This window comes from Leguminivora glycinivorella, chromosome 4 (assembly GCF_023078275.1).
Source record: "Leguminivora glycinivorella isolate SPB_JAAS2020 chromosome 4, LegGlyc_1.1, whole genome shotgun sequence".
NCBI lineage: Eukaryota > Metazoa > Arthropoda > Insecta > Lepidoptera > Tortricidae > Leguminivora > Leguminivora glycinivorella.
Window position 1 is genome coordinate 20085314 of NC_062974.1, and position 20515 is coordinate 20105828.

Consider the following 20515-nt stretch of genomic DNA (forward strand, 5'->3'; position numbering starts at 1 on the left):
TACAGTCGACTACAAAGATATGTATCCACTTTTCGCCTTATTACAATGCAATAAGGTGAAAAAGTGGAATCATCTCTTTGTAGTCGACTGTACCTATTAAGATCAAAAGATCACGCCATAGGATTACAAGTCGTATATTTGTCCTCTTTGACCTCACTAATACGTCATTAAACACTATAAGACCGATTATCTGATGGCGTATACGGGTGTGTTATAAAATAATTATGCACAATTAACTATGGAATAAAACTGGATCCCGCTAAATGCTACCGCGTGCCTTTGGTGCAACAACTCGATTTACATACACGTACAAATCACTATTACGTAATAAACATAGTATAGGTAATTATGGGAAATATTATCTGCACGCAGTGAATGAGTATATGGTTGTATTCTATTTGCAATATCTTTGTCTATGTCTTTACATTGTTGCATCCTATTGTAACATTGGTTTCGACCTTTTTAGACACCTCAGGCATAGCATAGTCCGTGGGTCGGCGAACTATGGTATATAAGCTGCATACATATCATACCGATCGTCAAAGTACCTTAAAATGCCTAAGGCTGAATTGCCTGAAACTATTTTATATAATTAGGTGAAAATTGTTGTAACTATTCTAAGAAAGCATGGTCAGACACAGTGCGTTCACACTTCCAGATTTTGAAAATCTTCCGACTACAAAGTAGGTTTACAATGTATACGGTACAGCGGGGCAAATCTCTACTGGGGGGCAATTGTAACTGATCCATTTTTTCCATTATTACACTATGATGTATGATGTTGAGTTCACATGTATCCACTGAACACACTTACCATACATAACCGGTGGACACTCTATTTAATAATGCAAACATTGTAAAACATGGAAAAAATGGACTAGTTACATTTGTCCCCCAGTTTAGATTTGCCCCGCTGTACCTTAGTTGTCATTCTCTGTGTTCGCAAAAAATATACATATAGTTACTATAGCTATCGCTGGAATCATCAATTCATCATCATCATCCTTGCGTAATGCCGGCATTTGCCACGGCTCATGTGAGATTGGGGTACGCTCTGAAAACTATCGCTACCGCTCGAATATGCAAGAGTAATAGAGACAACCAAACACTAAGTCCAAAGCTTCCATTTTTTTTAATATATGTATACTACTTTAAGTACATAAGTATATTAAGCTTAATTAATAATTACTCACGACCTAGCTAACGAAACAAACAAAGCAACGAAAACTAACAGGCCCTATAAAATCCCAATATAGATTAATCAACACGCCAACACAAACGAAAGTGACTTAATTGGCACTAGATTACACCTATTTTTAGACCTGCCTACCCACAAATAGGCATCCATTTAAATATTTAAGCGCATATTTTGATACACTAATATATTATTTCCCATGATCTATGACCGGCGCTATCCAAAAATATGCGTCTAATTTTAGTAAACGCGTGTCTTTATTGCGTGTATTGATAATGTATCACGATTAGAGTTAATGTAATCTAAATGACCTAAGCGGACTACTTTTAAGGTTACTAAAGACGTTTTAGAATGATGAGATTTATACTAACACGCGCGGCCTTTCACGCACTACGCGCATGTCCAGTGTGGTTGGGATCCAAATCTAGTAAAGTGGGATGTGGCGTGATGCGATGGCGTGATCGTTGTAACGGTCCAAATCGGAAGCGAACCTTAACTCAACGTCATAAGAGCTGTTATAAAAGACTAGTCAATCAAATTCTAATATAGGCCAGCGGCTTTATATCAGTTGTATAAGAGCCAAATTTGAAAGATTGGTAGACAGGTCACTTTTAGGCACTACGTCATTCATTAGGGATCGCAAATCGTAATTTCGACGAGTACAGTCATCGGGGGTGTAACTCAGTGGTAGAGTGTCTGCTTCGCATGCTGAAAGTCCTGGGTTCAAATCCCAGCTCCTCCAAGGTAACTTTTTAATATTTTGCAAAAACTAAAATTTAGGTATGAATCGTTGTCGTATAATTTAAAAGTAGCCTGTGGAAGTTGATTACAAATAAAAGTAGGTAAATCGTAGTATTTTATGTACCTATTATGTGAACATTTCTGTTTTTTTTTAATATTTAGTAGTTTTCCTATTTTTCACGAGCTTCTAGTCAAACTGCTCGGCGTCGAAAGCACTAGTTTCTAGCTTATGCTTCATATCAAATTAAATTACATTGATTTCTGAAAGCACCGGTTGTAGCGCCATCTATTACAGTAAGTTGAAAACTAAAACTAAAAAAAAACGTACGGCGCTGCTGTGCTCAACTGAGCGTGGCGTAGGCTGTACAACAGACAGACATCTGTTGACGATATTTTAAAATAGCGGAATATAAAATGAAAGATGTAATAAAACAGCCATCGTAATGCAATATTTTAATGAAAATTCAACTAAATGTATAAATCTTATTTATACTTATACAATAAACAAGTAAATGGATAAATCTATTTACATGTTGTTGGAGGAATCGCGTACATTGCGAAATTCCTTCCAAAATTGCACTAACAAAAATACGGGACGCTATCGCGTCCCCATACTCAAAGGTACTTGGGACGTATGTTAAAATAATATTATTTAATTATAAATAACTGATTTGGATTGTTCCTCGAGATCACATATTAAAAAAGAATAAATTAATAAAAATTCTTAGGGCTACGTCAACTTTGGCAACACTGTAATACAAAATTGGTCTCTTTAACAAAGGTATAAGTCCCAGTAACCAGTGGAGTGTGCTCAACGAGTACATTATTTATTAATAATTGTATAATAGATACATGACTTTCCCTGCCAGAAGGGTCCCTAAGCTTCGAGGACTTTTTCAGTAGATATCAGTCCTTACTCCAATGAAGTAGGTACCCTTTAGACACGGAATGTCGCGTATTATCGCAGTCTTAGGACGCCGGGGACCGGCTTCGCCTTACCCTAGAGAGACCGCTTGCTACTCCTACTACGGCGCTACTTGAAGTACTTGATATTGATATAATGAGCTAAGTAAACGACTAAGCTGCTGGCGGGTACGTATTTGTAGTAAAAAAGTAGAAGAAACTCAAATATTTAAGTAACTTATTTTTTTATGAAGACCAATTTTGTCTAATGGGTGACATGGTTACCTAGTCCTGTGTCGTCCAGACTAGGTACCTTAATAACCACAAAATTAAAATTTTGAAAAAACCCCCGACAGAGTGGACCGAATTTCATGAAACATGGCTAAGAACAATCCCGACTAACTTAGCCTTCAAAAAAAAAACTAAATCGAAATCGGTTCATCCGTTCGGGAGGTACGATGTCACAGACAGACAGACACACACACAGACAGACAGACAGACACGTCAAACTTATAACACCCCGTCGTTTTTGCGTCGGGGGTTAAAAAGACTTGATAGCCTTTTTGGCGGCCGATGGGCACAGGTTGAATATAGCTGAAATAAGTCCATATACATACATACATACATATAATCACGCCTGTATCCCATAAATGGGTAGGCAGAGCACATGAACTACTAAGATTTTAGTGCCACTCTTGGCAAAGAGGGGTTGAAAGAAATCCAAATTGTGACATTGCAGTGACAGGTTGCCAGCCTCTCGCCTACGCCACAATTTAACACTTTCGAAACCGGGCTCTACGCGGCGCTACGACATTTTCGCTACATACGGGTTTCCCCATGTAATCGGCTACGCTTCTACGAGCGGTCTGCCCGACAGTCGGGTTCTTGGTAGCGAAAGTGTTAACCTAAATTAAATAAATAAGTAAATAATTTGAAATAAGTAAAGTCACTTAAATAGAACTTCACCATAGTTATCAATGATCACATGTAAGCGAAATTAACTAGAAAAATGTGAGATTTCTTTATGTTTTTATGCATTTAACTAAATCGGAAGACAATTTTTAAAATCTCTTCTAGTTTTTACTACAAACCGCCATCTATTTCGTTTAATATATACTAATAGAAATGCTACGATTATTATTGGAAGATAGGTAAATGGCCTCGCCTATACGAAACGATAACAAGTAACTACAACACTAACTAGCCTAAGGTCTACACTAGAAAACGAGGAGGGACTAGAAAACAAATATGTATAGAAAACTACTGGCCGTTTACAATGTCTTTGGCATTTTGAGGGCGTTCAGACCTTATGTTACCTTTCTTCTAAGGGTATCTTTACAGAGCGCGCTCGCGAGCGATGTTAGTTCCATTTCAGACTGTATGAGGCTACATCCAATTCAGCACATCCATCAAATACCGCAATGTAATGAAACTCATATGCGAGATCTCGCACCGTGTGATTAGGCCCCTACCTGCCCTTAGGTATATAGTGGCAGTGGCACTTAAAACGCATATTTTGTGGTTTGTCTTAAATCATTGGTTCATGTTATGTTAATATCTCACATAGCTACACATCTACACGCACTTACAGTTGATGCACCTTTTCATCCATCGTACGTAGGTCTCCCCAAACCTATCGACACGAAATCAAAAATCGCTCGTTAGTATGATCATGCGTACGCATGCGTTCAGCGACGACGACGCTTACAGCTCAGCCATACTTTGGAACGAGACACAGCGATGGGACTTTTCATTCGCACGTATGGTTGCCGCTCACCCTGTCGCGTTTCAGACCAATGTCGTGGCTAGGCCGTTAAGCTTCGTCATCTATCACTAACGAGCGGCTATGGATCGACTAGAGCCGATTGCGCGTTGATAGATTTAGGGAAACCCTAACTTTTCCTCTGAAAAGTCTGAAACCATCAGGGAAAGACAAAACCCACACAACAACACTTAAACTGATATGTAAACGGCCTATTTGGCTACATGGCTATTGGCTACAGAGGTCTACAATAGGTTTGGCAGGGACGGGAAGAAACGTGAACCGTTGCAGGCTATAGAGAGTCGAGGCGGGTGCGCTGGACCGCTAGCAGGGCTGACTGCTGCTGAAGACTCTTGCGCAGGCCTTCTAATGTTTGCAGGACCTGTGGAACAAATATTATGGAAATTCATTTTAGAATCAACACTATGGGAGGCTCCTGTTAGGAAGAACAATTCATTACCTACGTAGTTAACAGATATAACTATTTTTTCCAGACGCTTTTCGGAAAAAAATACTGTACTTAACCTTAGAATAAATTTAAAAGTGGAAAATTTCTGCTTTGGGTGAGCCGTTTCTACAAATCAGAAGTTAAAAATACTGTAAGGGCAAGAAACTAGATGCTTCAACGTGATTATTGACTTGGGAACATTAAACATCGAACTGAATTTAAAGATTCGAAATGAGGATATTCCGAATCGTTATTTTCGCCAGGCGCCGATACTGAGGCTGAAAACCCTCATTAATTATTAGAAATTAAAAAGGATGTGCATAAGATCCGAGTTACACAGAGAGCCATAGAGCGTGCCATGCTCGGTATCAAGATTCAAGATCGGGTGAGGAATGCCGAGATCCGTCGTCGCACCAAGGTGCTAGACGTGGGTTTCGTCATTACCAAACTAAAATGGAGTTGGGCGGGACATGTTGCTAGGCAGAGTGATGGCAGATGGACTAAAATGTTAACAGAATGGTGGCCGCTCACAGATGTAAGAAGCGCTTGGCATCCGTTAGCTCGTTGGGTGGACGACATCCGGAAAATTGCGGGTCAAAACTGGATGAGACTAGCTCAGGACCGGGACAAGTGGCGTACTAGAAGAGAGGCCTATGCTCAGCAGTGGGCGATAAAAGGCTGATATAATGATGATGAAGATTGAATTATCATTCCAGGATCTTCCCTAAAAATCTAGATAAAGAAAATTTTCGACGCCAAAGATAGTCAAAGACATTAATCGAAGCAGATTACAGTAATTACGTAAACATTGGAAATTCTAGATCAAAGGCATTCATTAAAAATCCCCAATAATCGATTTTTAATGCATGTTTTATAGATTTACGTCTTTGTTTACTATAAACCACTGACGTACCTAATATTTTAGGTATAGACGATTAATTAACTAATATTGAAATTGACGTCAATACCGTAAGTCATGATACCTATAAACATTTTACGATGACTTGCTATGATTTTCCAAAATCCGTGAAACCTGTTAATCTAGTTTAATTTGCGGTTATAAATATGTCTAGTGACTGTCATGATGTTAATAGGTATAGCCCCGTTGTGTCCGGTTTAGTAACACTCATATTGGCTGGGAATCCGCATTGGCTATTCGCTACGTACACGAGTGGTGGTGCCCTCATTTTGTGAGCTAAACCATGTTAAATTGTATAGTGTCAAAGTAGTTCCGCCGCTAGCATTAATATTGGACATGCCAAAAAATTACGTATATTTGTGAAGATCAGCGCCAGTCTATCATTAATGTTGCTAATATAGTTATAGGTACATTTAATTTGTACATGTAGAGTAAGATTCGGCATATCGTAATCTTTTGCGGTAGTCAAATAAAACCACTAGATAGGCAAGATTTCAAAGGCCTTCTTTAATTCTTCTTTGATTCCAGCCGTATCTCGGCAATCAGCTGAAGAAAACAACATTATGTCATCAACATAGAGCGCAATTATAATAATGGATTTCCCGCTCGACTTGACATAAACACAAGGGCCAAGAAGATAAAGTTTACAAGTTGAATAAGGCCATATACGGACTGAAGCAAGCTTCGAAGTCTTGGTATGAGAAAATAAATGGCGTTTTGACAAACAAAATGAAGTTTAAACGTTTATCTTCCGAACCTTGTGTTTATGTCAAGTCGAGCGGGAAATCCATTATTATAATTGCGCTCTATGTTGATGACATAATGTTGTTTTCTTCAGCTGATTGCCGAGATACGGCTGGAATCAAAGAAGAATTAAAGAAGGCCTTTGAAATCAAAGACTTAGGGCCAGCTCATCACATTCTTGGAATGAGGCTTTGCAGACAGAATGACGAGATTACTCTAGACCAGTCAAGCTATATTAAGAAGGTGCTAGAACGATTTCATATGTCGGACTGCAAACCTGCACGAACACCTATGGAAACAGGTCTGAAGCTCGTGAAATCTACAAAGAAAGATTGTACGCACGACTACAGAGGCCTGATAGGATGTCTAATGTACATAGCGGTATGTACGCGACCAGATATTGCGCATGCTGTCAGCTCACTCAGCCAGTTCAACGACGCGTACGACGAGAACCACTGGAAAGCGGCGAAACGCGTTCTTCGCTATCTGAAAGGTACGCTTAATCATTGTTTAACTTTTCAGAAGTCAGGTTTAGACATCGTCGCATATGCTGATGCTGATTTTGCGTCAAATGAGATCGATCGCCGATCTTATACCGGTTTTGTGTTCAAAATCGGAAATTCTACTATCTCATGGGAGAGTAGGAGACAAAAGACAGTCGCTCTTTCAAGCACGGAGAGTGAGTACATGTGTCTGTCAGATGCTTGTAAAGAGGCTCTCTTTCTACGCAAGTTTCTGTTCGAAATTTACGGGGTACAGTATAGGATTACTTTGTTTAATGACAATCAGTCTGCACTGAAATTGTGCGCTAATTCTATGTACCACGCCAGAACGAAGCACATCGATGTACGGCATCACTTCATCAGGGAAATCGTTGAGGAAGGTACTGTCGTTTTAAAATACCTATCAACTGATGAAATGGTGGCCGATGTTTTAACGAAACCGTTAGCAAAAGAAAAACATGATAAGTTTGTTAGTCATTTATTTGTATCATTAAATAAGTGACTTGGCTCTAAGCAATATACTATATACTTGTGAAGGTATAGTTTGTTTTAGATCCGTTTCATGTATGTTTTGACTATTTGTAGTTTTATATGTTACGGATACTTTACGAAATTTACTGATACCTTTGCTATGCCTATTTTTGTGTTGTAGGTAATGTTTTGTTTTTAGACAGCGGATGTGTCTAATGTATTTGCTTAGATTACTATGTGTTTAATGTATGTGATGTACATGAGTTTATATTGGTTCAAGGGCCAATGTTAGAACCTACGTAAGTTTATTAACTATGAAGTTCGTATGTGCACCATTATAAACTCTACTGGTTGAATAGAATCGTCTTCTAGACAATGTCACACAATGTAAACATGTCAGTTTGGTTCAGTTCGTTTGCCTGTGCGGTCGGCACAAATATATATTGGAAAACTATCTAGTATTTTATTTACTGTGTCCACGGATATTTCCAACTCAAGATAGGTTTTTTTAGGTTGGTTCAGATGACAAACTACTCAGAACCTGCATATACCAGCGGGCTCCGTTAGCTCAAGAACGAGAAATTCATTTTCATGTTTCACCATATGTCGGATCTTACAAGAATTACAGCCAGATATTTATTATCAAGGATGATATATAACGGATTAACAAGCACATCGTAACTCCGTTTGTTAGTGCCATCTATTTATTAAATACTATCATAACTTACATTGATGAGGTCTACAAAATATTTTTTTTTAAATATGTGTCCATTGAATCATATCCTGATATTAAAATAAAGTAGGTCGTTTGTTCTTTAATACTTAAAAAATACTTGTGAAAATGGCCATATCTGGGTTGTGAGACAGCGCCATTATGAATTGTGGGCCATTTTAGTGGGACATCTTTTGTGTAAGACTGTTAGTCCCGGTATGTATTATCGATCCTGGTTTATTACAACACATTCATTTTGGATTCCCCACGTACTGCAATTCGAAATTATGTTGCCGCATCCCATACATCTTTCTCATCAACTCCCATCTAGCAGCACTTATGGAAAATGGCTGCGTTTATTATATTGTCTGTAATGTCTTAACATTGAATCTAGCAGTAGCCTAGTGTAAGGGCGCATCCTTTACAGAAAATTCCAAAAGGACACAGCAACGCGATAAGGTACAGATATTATCATGTTACCGTGCTTTCCCGGCTGGTTGTGGAACTGGAAGTTCCTTACCTCATCCCGCTGGTAGGCCTTTCTCTTCGGCGGCTCCGAGTGCGGCCTGTCCCCGCAGGCGGCGCGCGGCGGGGGCGGGGGCGGGGGTTGCGGGGCCGCGGCGAGCGGGGAGCGGCGCGCGGGCGCGGGGGAGACGCGGCGCGGCTCGGGCGAGTTGGCGCGCATGAAGTTGGTCAGGTGCGTGCGCTCGGGGCTGCGGCGGGGGGCTTCCACCTTGGGGGGATAAGGGGTGTGAGATGCAGCTCTGGGGTCGGTACCGGTTCAAAATTTCAAATAAAGAGCGGGCGTGATGAAGTGAATGCAAATCAAAGCGCCTAAAGTAATTGCATAGCAATTTCCTTCACATCGACACATTGTTGCGCGTCAACAAATGTCATCTCTCTTACTAGCGCCGATACTGTGACTCGACATAATTCAGTTATTGTACTTGCTTATTTTTATTATAATAAACTTAGTTAAACAAGTTAAACGCGTTAATTATTTACAACAGGTTATGGGTCTATGACGAGGAAATGGACTCGTTATTACATATAAAACTTACGGCGAATCAACTTTTTCTTGACCAACTTTTTGGTGCATATTTCCTTCGGGATTTCATTGAATATTTTAACAAATAATATCTTTGATGGTTAATCACATGTTCAGTTACGTCATCACTGATAAAATTCACTGTTAGTCGATGCAAAACAGGTTGGAAAAACATATTTATCAACAAACTACGTTCACATGGATGAAATACTGACACTGACAGTTGTCAACTGAGTAGCGTTCCAATATTATATCTTGATTTCAATTATAGGTCATAAAAATTGATAATGATAAGTAGTGTATATATTTTCTGGATGTGTTTATTGTAGCATTTAGAAACAAAAATGATATTTTATTATGAATTTGATTTACAAAACTGGTTAAAAACCTTTCATAAAGTAATATTTGCATATTTATATTTACCACAATATAAAATGTTTCATTACGTACTAGGAATCAACAAAAGATATCTCCATCTCACTCTAAAACACGTGCAGTCATGCAGATGTTACTATTGAGAAGCAAAAACGTACGTGCTGAGATGTCTTGGACATTAATGCCTAAGGCGTACGACTTAGTAAACAAAACAGTTACGACCTTTTTCTTATAAGTGTAATTTAGCGGCTATCCATTGTTATCTGTCGCTCTTTTGTAGCCCTTTTGTCGCTCTTTTGTCGCTCTTTTGTAGCCCATTTGTCGCTCTTTTGTCGCTTTTTTGTCGCTCTTTTGTAGCTCTTTTGTCGCCTTTTTGTCGCTCTTTTGTCGCTCTTTTTGAATCTATAAAAGGGTCGGAGGGAGCCGACGCGGGTCATTCTTAAAATATCTACAAGACTAACAGTGTCTCTGGCTTTCGTGTGTTATACTGGTGAGTGAAGTTGTTCTGCTATTATTTCTCTGTTTGTTTTTACTTGGAAATTATTCTAAGTGATTGTAAACTTTGAAATTGTGTCTCTGTTTGGTTGTGCGGGGACAATATCGTCGTACAGTTGAACTTAGACCTATGGTGGAATTGCTTTACTGTCAGTTGTGGGGTTATTTTAGTGTTCTATTTATAGTGTAGTGTTACATTTAAATTGATGTGTATAGTGAAGTTTTCTGTGCTTTGTTTCATGAGTGCCGTTAAGCAATACAAAGACTGGGTCGATGTATGGCTGGTGCTTGGAGATAAGTCTGTGTTTGGTTTTGTAGGGAGTAATTCTTGCAAAACTAAGCTTAGATTATAGCACGTAAAGGAAACTTCACTCGTTTGTTTAGTTGGTCAGTAAAATTGAATTTAGTAATTTTCTATGGGGTTATTTTGTGAAAGTTATAAGCCAGATCATTGTTTGTGACAGACTGTTGTCCGGCTAGGCGCTTCTTCCCTTACGGTGTCAAATAAGAGGCGTTTAGGGGTCTTTTTGTTCCAAGTGGAGGGCTTGGACGCTTTTCTATACTTACAAAAGCGTATTTTCTCACCGGTCTCAAAGAGTCCAACTGTTAGATGGAAGTGAGGACTTTCACGATTGACGAAAGGCATTAGGAGTAATCCTTGCTCACTGAAGTCGGCAGTATTTGAGGCTGGGGTCCTATATATATATATATTTATTTACTCGGTGTTCTGGTCCATGCTGGCGTTGGTCGCTGGGGATTTCGGTTGTGATCGATCCACATCTAAGTAAAGTTGATCGCAGCTGGGTCTCATGTGGCTGGTACTGGTGTGTCCTAGAATACTGGATATATACACGGATAGGGCGATCTACTCTCTGCTACCCTAGCTTGCGGGCAAGAGCAGAGGGGGGGATAAGAACACAAGCCTATAGGTTGCCTATCTCAGCTTCGCTGGCTGAACTGTACAGCTTATGGTAGGGATACACTTGTGCATATTTTGAACACAAGATCTATGGTAAGTGACGGTCTGTGTTTCAGATATGTTAGAGTAGGGAAAACGATAGGAATAGGGTAAAGTCACACACTATTTCTATGAAAGTAGAGTTTTTTTATGATTGGTCTTGGAATATAATTGGTCAACGTGTATTGTGGAGAAATAATTTAACTACTACTATTTATATGGTTTAAATGGACTTTAAATGTGGTGTTTATTATCTTAATATATGTGGTAAAACTGGTAATTTATAAAACCTCTTATTACTTAATTTATTTGAGTGAAATTAATAATTGTGGTAGCAATTTCTGATTCTTCGTGTAGCATCGAGCCAGTGAGTGTTGCTAACTAGTTTTTCAAGGTAAATTCTATCAAGTTGGTTAGGGAAACAAACTATTCTTTGGAATAAAAAGCATAGGTTTGTTATAGGGCCCAGTGGCATGCGAGCGCCGTCCACTGATGACAAGTCAAAAGCTTCAAGGAGTTACTAGACTTACTTACTTCGTTCTCAGTGGTAGCAATTACTCGGAGCCTTGATGATACATTAGAAGGATCGAGAAGTTATGGTCTATTAGCAGTATTGGGGAAAAGGGGGGTTTAGCTAGGGAAAAAGAAACAAAATAAAAAAGGGGTTAGTTTGTAGATAGATAGCCCTTCAGGCTTACTTGCTTAGGATCCTGATAAAGTGGTTTGATCAGGTCAGGGGTCCCATACCGTATCGCAAGCCCTTGCCCAAGCCGGGACCACTAATAAGGCGTAGCGGATGATTACCAAAATATTTTTTAATATTTATTTCATGTATGTTTCACTCACTAACTTTTATTTTAAAATTTCTTCATCACGTCATTAATTTTCTCACATATAACTTTCTAGGCCTAAATCTGATAAAATACTCTTCTATAACACTATATTATTATGCTACAATAACCTTTATTCTTCTTTAAAATATAAATAAATAAGATTTTAAATATTAGTCAAAAATACAGCTGATACTCATTAAAGGATCTAGGTTATCGCGGTTCACATCGAAGGGTTCTACTTATTCACGCTAGACGATCACAAGGCCAAATTTAAGGGGTATATTTAAAGGGGGGTTAACTATACTGTTGATTAGTCAAGTAAGTAAGTAAATAAGTAAGGTGAGCGGAGATTTAGTTACACCGATAACACAAATCTCAAAGTACAAGGCTGCGGAACGATGACCATTCAGGTACCAAGTAAAATGCCAGGACAATTTGATCAGATACAGGTAAAAAATGTATTGTTTATTCCTGAATTAGCCCAAAATTTACTGTCATTGAGTCAAATTATTAAAAGTGGAAATAGAGTTAACTTCGATGACTATGGATGTTCAATAATCAATAAGAGTGGAAATGTTGTGGCAAGAGCAAAACAAGTAAATAACACTTATGAGTTAATAACCGGCCCAAGAGGGCATGCAATGACGGCCACAGCAGAGGACAAATATGTCTGGCATCAGCGTCTCGGGCATATTAATTACAGTGACTTGGAGAAAATTCCACAGTATACACTTGGTGTAAAGTTATCTCCACAGGGACAACCAGGTGCCTGTACTTCATGTTTAAAAGCGAAGCAGACCAGGCAACCATTCAAGAATGAAGGTTCTCGTGCAACAAGTCTGCTTGAAGTTATTCATTCAGACCTCTGCGGTCCAATGGAGAAACAGTCTATCGGAGGGGCAAGGTACTTTTTAACTTTTATAGATGGTTATTCCAGAAAAGTATTTGTCTATTTTCTAAAACAGAAAACAGAGGTATTAGAGAAGTTTTTAGAATTCAAAAGAAGAGTAGAAAATGAACTAGACATGAAAATTAAAACTATTAGAACAGATAATGGAACAGAGTACAAAAATCATAAGTTTGATCAATGCTTGAAGAGTTTCGGGATAAAGCATGAAACAAGTACACCCTACACGCCTGAACAAAATGGGGTTAGCGAACGAATGAACCGCACTTTAGTAGAACGGGCGAAATGTATGATGTTTGATGCTTCATTACAGACGGAGTACTGGGCTGAGGCTGTAGCCACAGCCGCATATATCATCAATAGATCTCCGTGTCGCTCTCTACCTGAAGTCACCCCAGAAGAATTATGGACTGGATCAAAGCCTGACCTTAGCCACATGAAAATTTTTGGATGCCGGGCTATGGTGCACATTCCGAAACAGAAGCGACACAAGTTTGATCCCAAATCCAGAGAATTAATATTTGTGGGGTACAGTGACTGTACTAAAGGCTACAGATTTGTTGATAAAAGAAGTAAAGAAGTAATAATGAGCCGTGATGTAGTATTTTTGGAAGAATCAGTTGGACAGAACAAAACTATGGAAATATGTGAACCTAAAAATACAAGAAAATTATCTGAAGAAGATAAAACCGTAAATGAAGAAATATATACAGAAATGGGTAGTAGAAATGAAAACGGGACAGTATATTTTGATATAGAGGGGAATATACAACAGCCTAATAATGAAGAAAATCATAGTGAATCAAGTGATATTGACAATAATGAGGATACTAGCGAGGTATTTGAAGATCCATGTGATAAGGATGAGACATATGTTCCTTCAGACAACAGTACTGTAATAAGTCCTGGAGTACGACGCATAAACTTGAGACCTCGCCGACGCCAAGATGTCATTGATAACAATGAAGCAAATTCATTTTTATGTTTCAACTCTGAATCAACAATGAGTTTATTGGATAATGATCCTCAAGACCATGTAGAAGCCCTACAAAGTGAAAATTCAAATTTTTGGAAGACTGCAATGGAAGATGAATATCAATCCTTAATTGAAAACAACACATGGGCTGTTGTAGATTTACCAAAGGGCAAGAAAATTATTCCCTGCAAGTGGGTTTTTAAAACTAAAAGAGATGACGTTGGCAATATTGCCCGCTACAAGGCACGCCTCGTCATAAAAGGCTTTAGGCAAACCAAAGGCATTGATTACCACGAAGTATACGCCCCAGTGGCGCCGCATATCGTAATATGCGTCGATTAGATATCTGATTGGTCTATCGGTTAAACACAATTTGAAAATTCATCAGATGGATGCGATCACAGCGTTCCTCCAAGGTGATGTAGAAGAAGAAATCTACATGACATTGCCACCTGGTTATGAAATAGAAAATAAAGTTTGTCGACTCAATAAAGCTCTGTATGGTTTGAAGCAAGCGAGTCGGCAATGGAATAAGAAGCTAAATGCTGCTCTCTTAGAAATTGGTTTAAAAAGGTCAAACATAGATCCCTGCATATACTACAAAGTGCAAAGTGAAAATGATATATTATTTATTGCAGTATATGTTGATGACATATTATGTTTCTTTAATAATGAGAAAACTGTTAAGTTTATTAAAGAGAAACTGGGAGAAAAATTTAAAATTAAAGATCTTGGACCAGCTCAACAATGTATTGGCTTTAAAATAAAGCAAAGTGATAATCTGAATACAATTTCCCTCGATCAGACATTATATATTGAGAAGATATTACACAGATTTCAAATGCATGATTCTAAGCCAGTACCTACACCTTTTGAAGAAGGTGTTCAGTTGAAAAAGGCTGAAAATGACAATGAAATTCAAAGAAACATACCCTATCAGGAAGCTGTGGGATGTTTACTGTACCTATCACAGGGTACACGCCCAGATATTACCTTTGCTGTCAATTCTGTAAGCAGATTTAATAATTGCCCGACAGCTCAGCATTGGACGGCTGTCAAAAGAATATTTAGATATTTGAGAGGAACACTTCATTTCAAACTTACATTCAAGAAAGACAGCAGTAACATTACTGGCTATTGTGATGCGCCTAAAGTAATTGCATAGCAATTTCCTTCACATCGACACATTGTTGCGCGTCAACAAATGCTTGATACCCACGGACATGAACAAACTTCACACTATGCGTTGCGCGTTGCCGATCCTTGAAAAACTATAGACTGCGGACCATCTCTCAAAAACTAAAAGGATTCAGCTATAATCCCGACACACTGATTCAAAGCGAGATGATGACTTTACGCAACGTTCAACTTTTACACAAATGAATATAAATTTTCTCACAGTGTTTTCTTTCAACGACCGATTTCTATGAAACAGAAAACTAAAAAACCGGTTCGGACCCTAGGATGCTAGGATACAGAGATTAGTGGTATTAGGTGTAAGTAATTGTGCTCAAGTTTTTTGGCCCTCAAATTGGTCAGGAGTTATTAATACATTATGAGGTGGTGATGGCATCATAGACCATTTACCATGCTTGTTGAGGAAACTTATTTCATAAAAAAAGATGTTATTTATACAAGTATCCGCATAACAAATACTTATGTTAACACTGAATAGATCGTTGACAATAATAGAATAAAAGAGGATTTTTATTGGTCGTTACTGCGCCAAACTGTCTAAAAGTTTAAAATACAGTATACAAATTAAGACTGCTAGCGCCATCTACTTTGGCTTTAGTAATAACCAACAGTATTGTGAAACACAGATAAGGTTGGGTTCAGTTTTTGGATGACACGTCTAGGGTAGTGCTGAAAAAAATGAGTAATGGTTAATATGAATCACACACATATGAATAATGATTTTTTGAATCTGAATTATAGGTAAAAGCGTGAAGTGATCATGTAGACAATTTGTATATAAAATCGCCGTCAATAGAAATTGTCAACAATGTAAACAAAACCATTCTATAAAATATCGTATTCTAGCACAATTTTATTATTTTAAAGGTGTGGCATAATGTGATATGAATTGATTAAATAACACATGGATTTAGCCAGTATCTGATGAGTTAGAATGGAAATTAAAGACATTTTGACTACAAGGTTTGTTTACATTGGTCACAAATTCTATTGACGGTGACTTTAGACGAACGCCAATTGGTATTTATCAACTTTGATGAAGTAGAAAACACAAATTGCATCTATTTTTTGTGTAGGCAACAGGAAAGAGAAGACAAATGAGGGAATCTGATGACGCCGATCACAATGGCCAATAATTAAATAAAACTGTTTTATAAGGTTAGTAAACAATAAATCACACCCAAATGAAATGTGTATGTAACCCGTAGCTGCTGCGATCTCTCAGAAACCGGCCGCGTCGGCGTGACGAAGCAACTACACGTGATAGTTTGTAATATTACCACCGTAGCTCAGCATCATTTCTCCGTTTTTGCTACCTACCTGACTAGCTCACCTCACCTCGCGAGTAAACTCGCGGTATATCTGTTTGTCCTCCGATTCAATCGTTTGAGGGTTGCAAGGACGAAAATAGTTCCTAGTTTCCTACGGAGGGTTTCTGTAGCGGGTCGCAATCACAAGTAATGCCAACGATAGTGGTAATTTTTTCAACTTAACTTGCCTCCGTAGCCCTAAGCTACCGAACTCTTGGATTATGTGGTCGTTCCAGTGGGGCACATGACACCATTACTAGCAGTTTTTCGGCCTCGCGAATGAGCTCGCGGTACTTGCGTTCGGCCTCTAAATCGGCCTCCAACAGTGAGCTGAACAGTGAGCACGCGTGTAGTGCCAACCATACTGTTAAATTTGTTATCTCACCTCCGTAGGTAACCCTAAGCTCCCGAACTCTCGCATTATGGTGGTGGTTCCAGCGGCGAGCGCGACACTGTGACTAGCAATTTTTCGGCCTCACGAATCGGCTCGTGGTACTTATTGCTCCTGTAGTGGATCACGATTACAAGTACTGGTTACGATAGTCCTAATCTTCTCAATTTAACTTACCTCCGTAGCCCTAAGCTCCCGAACTCTAGGATTATGCGGCGGCTCCAGCGGGGCACGCGACACTGTGACCAGAAGTTTTTCGGCCTCGCGAATGAGCTCGCGGTACTTGCGTTCGGCCTCGCGGTCGGCCTCCAGTAGTGGGTCGCGTTCGCGAACTGGTGGCGCAGACGGCGCGTGCCGACGTCGAGCCCGTGGTGGTGTTGCTCCTGAAATGGCATACAAATAAATTAGTAATATGTATTTATGGGAAAGTTTCCATAAAACAGTTGAATTGACCAAACTAGATATGGTTGCTGTTTATTAAATCCTAATGTTACATGGCGCAGTCGGTAGGACCAATATAAAGTCGCCGTCAATAGAAATTGTCAACAATGTAAACAAACCATTCTATAAAATATCAATATTCTAGCACAATTTTATAATGTTAAAGGGGATCATAATGTGATATGAATTGATTGAATAACACATGGTTTTAGCCAGTATCTGATGAATTAGAATGGAAATTAAAGACATTTTGACTACAAGGTTTGTTTACATTGTTCACAAATTCTATTGACGGCGACTTTATGTTTCTTATTCGATCGGAAAGTTCCTACATCTTCCTAAGTGATAGTAAAAAATCAAATCATCACTGGCATTGATTCCTAAATTCATGTTCTATGCAGTAGGTTATTTCAAATTCTATAGGTCATAAAGTTTTGCTAAGTAATTCCTCAGACCTCCAGAAACGTGTGACGTTAAACAAAATAAATAGTTTCTTCGTCTAAATTTTATTTTTTTATAGGACTAGATCTGTGAAGCCAATCTTCATTGAATACTCCCGGAGCTAGCCCGATCACTAGATATATCAGGTACACTAAGGGCCGGTTGCATCAAACCGTTTGTCACCGTTAAAGCATTCGTTACATTTTATTGTATAGGAAGTTCCATGGACGTCTGCTGCGTGACGATGATGTGTCTGTCAAATGTGGTTGATGCAACTAGCCCTAAGTATGAAACACTAACCAGCTGACCGTGGTGGTCGCCGCGGCGGCCGCCTCCTCCTCGCTCGCCGTCGCCCCGGCGACGCAGTCTCATCAGGCTCATCTTCATCCCCGCCATCCAGCCCCGTATCCCCATCCGAGTCTATATCAGCATCCGACAGTATCGCCGTCTCTCTCCCGCGCGTGCGCATTCCCCTGCACTCCTCGTCGCTACTCGCTCCCTCGCGGTAGTACGGGGACCGAGGCTGTGGTGACAAGTGGGGCGACAGGTGCGGCGACCTGGAATGGGCACAAGATCTTGATATATGAGATGTGCATACGTTGTGGTTGAGGTTTGAAGACTCGATAAGTAATGGATATGACAATCAAAGTACTTATTTGAGTTTAAAGACCGTCTTTGTAATTCTCAGTGGCATATTTCAGTTTTTAACCCCCGACGCGAAAACGACGGGGTGTTATAAGTTTGACATGTCTGTCTATCTGTCTGTCTGTTTGTATGTCTGTCTGTGTGTATGTCTGTCTGTGGCATTGTAGCTCCCGAACGGATGAACCGATTTCATAAACATCGGTTTACTTAGTCGCGGTCGGGGTTTTTTTTTCAAAATTTTAATTATGTGGTTAGGTTATTAATCCGTTTCATTTACAATGACATAAGTGTGCACTAGCACAAATCGATCAGCTTAAGTCTTATATTCTAATGGTTGCCTCGAATCCTAGTTAAAGTAGGGCTTCTTTAAGAAGAACGTTGAACTGTTCGTGGTTAAGTAAGCCTTCGCGGCGTAATCCTTCAAGTCGTTACCTAGTATTAGTATTATTCAATATTGGCTGTATGCTGTAATATCCTACATATATTATTCAGAAGTGGCCGCATAAGATTGATTACTGTTTCAGAAAAAGAAAAAAAAGTGGGATCGCCGGTTGGAGTCTTAGATACCTATGGATGTATGTGGTAGCTTGCTCCGAGCCAGGAGTTGGTTCGAATCCGACAGCGAGGCCAGAGTCAAGACACATTATGTGACAGCTTTAATAAGGGATATATTATGTATCTCCTGTTGCTAAGCTTAGCAGAATGGGAGTCCAAAGAGTACGTATGGCGCATGGTGTAACTGAGGTGTCTGCTGTGGACACTGAAAAGATTGCTGATGCAGAAGATGTGGGGGTCTTCGACGGGGGTTGGGTGAGGTTGTCCCGTGCCTGGGATTAGTGCGGATCCGACAATGAGGCTGTTTTAGACACCTAGTATGCGGTAGGCTTTATAAAAATACTCACCGGTTGCTATACTTAGCAGGATGGGAGTCCAAAGAGTATGGCGCATAGTGTAACTGAGGTGTCTGCTGTGGACACTGAAGATACTGCTGATGCAGAAGATGTGGGGGCCGCCGACGGGGATTGGGTGAGATTGTCCCGTGCCTGGGATTAGTGCGGATCCCACAATGAGGCTGTTTTAGACACCTAGTATGCGGTAGGTTTTATAAAAATACTCACCGGTTGCTAAACTTAGCAGGATGGGAGTCCAAAGAGTATGGCGCATAGTGTAACTGAGGTGTCTGCTGTGGACACTGAAAAGATTGCTGATGCAGAAGATGTGGGGGTCTTCGACGGGGGTTGGGTGAGGTTGTCCCGTGCCTGGGATTAGTGCAGATCCGACAATGAGGCTGTTTTAGATACCTAGTATGAAAATACTCACCGGTTGCTAAACTTAGCAGGATGGGAGTCCAAAGAGTATGGCGCATGGTGTAACTGAGGTGTCTGCTGTGGACACTGAAGCGACTGCTGATGTAGTAGGTGCGGGGGTCTTCGTCGGGGATTGGGTGAAGTTGCCCCGAGCCAGGGGTTAGTTCGGATCCGACAGCGGGGCCGCGGGGACGGGGTCATGCAGACCACGGGCGGCTCGGGCACCGGGCGTCGCACTCCCACGCTTGATCGTCTCTGAAAAGTATAGGTCTAAGGTTAGGAATACAATAGAAAGAGTTTATTCATAGCAAAACAAAAATATCACGAGAAATAATATGAAATGTGTACAAATGTAGTGCGAAAAGATTTGCCTTCGTACTGTCACGGAAACGTACGAACGTGTCATGCTATTTCAGTCAGTCTCAGTACAAGATGTACTGACATTGACTGAACTAGCATGACAAATTCGAACGTTTTCGGAAAAATACCAAGGAAACCCTTTTGGCACTGCATCTGTATACTCATTAATTATAAATTGACAAAGCTAATATTACATTTTATACATAATTTGTTTTATACTAGGGAGTAAAATCTATTCTTATTACCTCGTCTACAGCGAGTTATTATTTTATTAAAATAAGCCACGCTACTTCATGCAGTTTTTGTTTGTGTACATCTAAATGTTTATATCGCGTGCTAGTCCGCTACTTATCAAAATAAACATATATCCGACTTCATAATATATATTAATAACATCCCGCACCCAGTGCATCTCCCCTACACACTTTAATAT

The 20515-nt window shown here is 39.6% G+C and overlaps 1 protein-coding gene and 1 non-coding gene across 2 annotated transcripts in view; one reads left to right on the plus strand and one right to left on the minus strand.

Annotated features, from left to right (window-relative positions):
• The first annotated feature begins 1865 nt into the window (after positions 1-1865).
• Trnaa-cgc lies at positions 1866-1937 on the plus strand. Its single transcript has one exon. It is a non-coding gene; the product is annotated as a tRNA-Ala (tRNA).
• Positions 1938-3745: 1808 nt separating this feature from the next.
• LOC125225294 (serine/arginine repetitive matrix protein 1-like) overlaps positions 3746-20515 on the minus strand; it is a 47785-nt gene continuing 31015 nt past the window's right edge. The window contains exons 3-7 of the mRNA XM_048128934.1: positions 19736-19977; positions 18071-18327; positions 17066-17271; positions 8919-9131; positions 3746-4983 (exon numbers count right to left, since the gene is read on the minus strand). Of these exons, the coding sequence (XP_047984891.1) occupies positions 4894-4983; positions 8919-9131; positions 17066-17271; positions 18071-18327; positions 19736-19977 (1008 nt within the window). The 3' untranslated portion in view covers positions 3746-4893. The remainder of the gene's footprint in view (positions 4984-8918; positions 9132-17065; positions 17272-18070; positions 18328-19735; positions 19978-20515) is intronic.